The 4,414-nt window shown below is 42.4% G+C and overlaps 1 protein-coding gene across 1 annotated transcript; it reads left to right on the forward strand.

Annotated features, from left to right (window-relative positions):
• Positions 1-522: 522 nt before the first annotated feature.
• LOC121252578 (probable inactive receptor kinase At2g26730) lies at positions 523-4,048 on the forward strand. The gene is made up of 2 exons (XM_041152288.1): positions 523-2,075; positions 2,942-4,048. The coding sequence occupies exons 1-2, from the start codon at positions 776-778 to the stop codon at positions 3,568-3,570; spliced, it is 1,929 nt and encodes a 642-aa protein (XP_041008222.1). The 5' UTR covers positions 523-775; the 3' UTR covers positions 3,571-4,048.
• The last annotated feature ends 366 nt before the right edge of the window (positions 4,049-4,414 follow it).

Genomic DNA, 4,414 nt, shown 5'->3' on the forward strand with positions numbered 1-4,414 from the left:
TTTATTCTTTTTAACTTTTTCGTACATCCAAAAGAACACAAGATACTCGGAACCGAAACTTTGGCACAATTACAAATTCATCTTTATAAACTATCAAACGCGCTTCCATGCTGCATTAAGCTGCACTTTATAAATTTTTATATAAGTTCGAAGATTTGCAAGGTAAGATGTATACGAATATAAATTTTATTGTCTTTACTTGTATTTGCTGGAGTGCATATTTTAAATAATTTTTTATATTAATTAGTTAAATTAAGATATATTATTAAATTACTAATAATATTTAAATTACATTTTTTTATATGAAGATAAAACCATAAGTGAGTTGGTTTTTTTAATTCTCTGCAACAATTAAAAAAACGGAAATAGAAGAACGATTCCAGCACTGTCACTGACAGTCTGACACTGCCAGCCAGGCTGAGGACATACATATATACTTTTTATTTTGTTTTTATTTTTTTATTTTATTTTCTCTCTAATCGATCAGCTTTATTTTTCACTGGTCTTACGTCGACCTTGTTATTCCTAATTCCTTCTTTCTTTTTACAAAGCATCCATCTTTTATATCTCTCGCTCGTTCTCTTCGTCTCTCTCTAGCCCACGCAGTACTCTCTGTCTCTCTCACATGGCTTTTCGTCTGAAAACCGTTTTTGGGTTTATTCGAAACCGCCAATACAGACCTCCATTCGGAACCAGCACAGGAAAGTAGAGAACAGAAACAAAATCTTAATCCCATTTGTTTTCATTGTTTGTTTTTTCGTTCAGGAATTGCCCAATGGCTGTGGTTTTTGACTCTGGGTCAGGGTCTCTGGTATTGTGGTTCATTTCGCTTCTGCTACTCGGTGGAACAGTCAAGTCGGAGCCGACCCAGGACAGGCAAGCCCTCCTTGCTTTTATCAACCAGACCCCACACGCGAATCGTGTGCAATGGAACTCGTCCGGGTCAGCGTGCGACTGGTTCGGAGTTTTTTGTGACGCGAACCGTTCCTACGTATCTACTCTCCGGCTCCCCGGGGTCGGCCTTGTGGGAACGATTCCACCAAACACTCTTGGCCGGCTTAGTCAGCTTCGAGTGCTCAGTCTTCGCTCGAACCGCCTCTCCGGTGAGATCCCCTCCGATTTCTCCAATCTCACCCTCCTCCGCAGCCTTTACCTCCAAAATAATGAGCTATCCGGTGAGTTTCCACTCACCTTGACTCGCTTAACTCGATTGACTCGTCTCGATCTCTCGTCCAACAACTTAACGGGTCCAATCCCATTCTCAATCAACAACCTTACCCACCTGACTGCTCTTCTCTTACAAAACAACGGATTCTCGGGTACATTACCGAGCATCGCAGCCGGTTTGGATAAATTCAACGTCTCGTACAACCATCTCAACGGTTCCATTCCCGAAACGCTAGCGAAATTCCCAGCATCTGCATTCGCCGGAAACTCTGATCTCTGTGGGAAGCCACTGCCTCCGTGTAACCCATTCTTTCCATCACCGGCTCCATCACCGTCAGAGAACCCAAGCACGAAACCAGTTAAGAAAAAGTCCAAGAAGCTCTCCACAGTTGCTATAGTCTTAATAGCAGTTGGTTCAGCCGCGATAGCCTTTCTTCTACTGGTATTCCTCTTGCTCTGTCTCAAGAGACGACACCGTCAGCGGACAGCGAAATCTCCGAAGCCGCCGGCTACGACGCGTGCGATACCGGTGGAGGCAGGGACATCGTCGTCGAAGGACGACATCACGGGTGGGTCCACCGAGGCGGAGAGGAACAGGTTGGTGTTCCTCGAAGGTGGGATTTATAGCTTTGACTTGGAGGACCTGTTGAGAGCCTCAGCGGAGGTTTTGGGGAAAGGAAGCGTGGGGACTTCGTACAAGGCGGTGCTGGAGGAAGGGACTACGGTGGTGGTGAAGAGGCTCAAGGATGTGGTGGTGACCAAGAGGGAGTTCGAGATGCAAATGGAGTTGCTGGGGAAGATTAAGCACGAGAATGTGGTTCCTCTCAGAGCTTATTACTATTCCAAGGATGAGAAATTGCTCGTTTCTGATTTCATGTCTGCCGGAAGCTTGTCCGCCCTTCTTCACGGTATGATACCAAATTTTCTCTGGTACATGCAATTTTTTGCTTCTATCCGTTAAATTAACGAGGATTAATCTTCTAACGTATTCTGATTTTTTTTTTTTTTAAAGAAATTTAAATGCAAATTCCCAGGGGCACTTATTCAAGAAGAACATGACTTTTTTTTGTGTATACGGAAATTCATTGCTTGTAAAATAATCAACATAGATTTGTGTTTAGTCGAATCTTGACCGGCGCTAAGCTCTAGCTGTGTTTGTACCATATATATATATATAATATGATATGTTTCTTTAACTGATAAATTATATACATAAACACAAGCACATCTGGGCAGCATTATGTGGAGGCTTCGTTATAGAAATTAATTAGAGGTTTCTGGGTCTAAAATCAGCGCAGAATCCTCATATTCGATTGTTTAATTCTTGTTATAGTACATACAAACATTCCAAGTGTGTTTGAGTTCCCTATCACACTACCTTTAGGCTTTAAGCAACATGCTCTCATGATCTGCCATGAATTGCGTGACCGACATCATTTTTGTACCTTTTTTGCTTTTTTATTATTTTATTATTTCTTACTTTTGCTCCTTTTCACGATACCCATTTCGATTTCTTCTATGCAATTTACCTTGGTGTTTTCAACAGACATTTTTTGCACCGAAATATGTCATATGACTCATATTTATTTATTTTTATATACCCTAGCTGTCTGTTTTTTCCTGTTTGCTTGGTTGTAATGCACAAAGATCTTAATTATTTGGTCATTTTCTTCTTCGATCGGCGACCCATAATAATTTATTCAGTAATATTAGGCTTGATAATGTTGACATGAACGGATCAAGTGACGTCAATATTCCGGTAATCTTCTTGCAGGGAGCAGAGGGTCTGGCCGTACGCCACTGGAGTGGGACAACCGTTTCAGAATAGCACTGGGTGCCGCAAGAGGCCTCGCCCATCTACACTTGTCGGGAAAGGTTGTCCACGGTAACATAAAGGCCTCCAACGTTCTCCTCCGACCCGACCAAGACGCGGCCGTGACGGACTTCGGGATCAACACGCTGTTCGGCACATCGACCCCGCCCAACCGCGTTGCCGGATACCGTGCGCCGGAGGTGGTGGAAACCCGGAAGGTGACGTTCAAATCCGACGTCTACAGTTTCGGGGTGTTGCTGCTGGAGATACTGACGGGGAAAGCACCGAACCAGGCGTCGTTGAGCGAGGAGGGTATAGATCTTCCCCGGTGGGTCCAGTCGGTGGTTAGGGAAGAATGGACGGCGGAGGTGTTCGATGCGGAGCTGGTTAGGTACCACAACGTAGAGGAAGAGATGGTGCAGTTGCTGCAAATAGCAATGGCATGCGTTTCAACGGTGCCGGATCATAGACCGGCCATGCAAGAAGTGGTGAGGATGATGGAGGATTTGAACAGGGGCGAGACCGACGATGCCTTACGACAGTCGTCTGATGATCCGTCCAAAGGATCGAGCGCTCATACGCCTCCTTGATGATCCGGCGAAAGGATCGGACGGTCATGTGCCTCCCCCAGAGTGAAGGACCCCACCTTTTATGAATTAAAAAATAGGGAACCAAAGCAGCAGCAAAAAAAGACAACGAACGTGGTCGGTCTCATTGAAAATTACGAAAAAAAAAGTGCACAGTGATTTGGCGTTTGGGGTGGCTCAACCTCAATATGTGGGTTTTTTTTTTTTTTTTTTCAATTAATTTTTTGGGAGTTTATTTTTATTTTAAAAAGGAATTTAATTTGAATGATTTTTACAGGTTGGGGGGATGCTGAATTGATAATGAAGGTGGGTTTGGGGGTGGATGGGGGAGTTCCATGAACAGATTGGAATTTGTCCATTTGATGGAATTAGTTTGGTTTCTTTTTTGTTTGTCAAATTGTCAAGTAGTGTGTCATACTCCATATATACTTGGGAGTTTTTTTTTGCTGATATGGGAATCGATTGAAGAAAACATCTAAAACATCCAACCACTTTGTTCGTCCCCATAAGACCAAAAGCCAACCAATTGACACCACCATGGGGCCAAAGAATAGTTACGTGCGAGATATGATCTTTATTTTCTTTTTCTTAATCCCACATCGAAAATATGTGTATATGACTTAGAAGAAGTTTATATATTTAAAATAATATTAAATATAAGTCTCAAATAGAAAAATTTTGTATAGGTCTATTTTTAAGGTAAAATTCTATTTTTCATAAAAATTCATATAGAACTTATCTATTTATTATTTCTCATATACGTCATGTTTATTTTGGGGAGATGTAGAAGTAGAACCGGATCTTTAAACCGGGGTGATCATCGTAATATCATCACATGCATAAGTGG

This window comes from Juglans microcarpa x Juglans regia, chromosome 2S (assembly GCF_004785595.1).
Source record: "Juglans microcarpa x Juglans regia isolate MS1-56 chromosome 2S, Jm3101_v1.0, whole genome shotgun sequence".
In the NCBI taxonomy this organism is placed as follows: domain Eukaryota; kingdom Viridiplantae; phylum Streptophyta; class Magnoliopsida; order Fagales; family Juglandaceae; genus Juglans; species Juglans microcarpa x Juglans regia.

Coding starts and splice junctions, on each gene's coding strand:
- LOC121252578 (XM_041152288.1), top strand. CDS start 776: ATGGCTGTGGTTTTTGACTCTGGGTCAGGGTCTCTGGTATTGTGGTTC. Junction 2,076..2,941: donor CTTGTCCGCCCTTCTTCACG/GTATGATACCAA, acceptor ATCTTCTTGCAG/GGAGCAGAGGGTCTGGCCGT.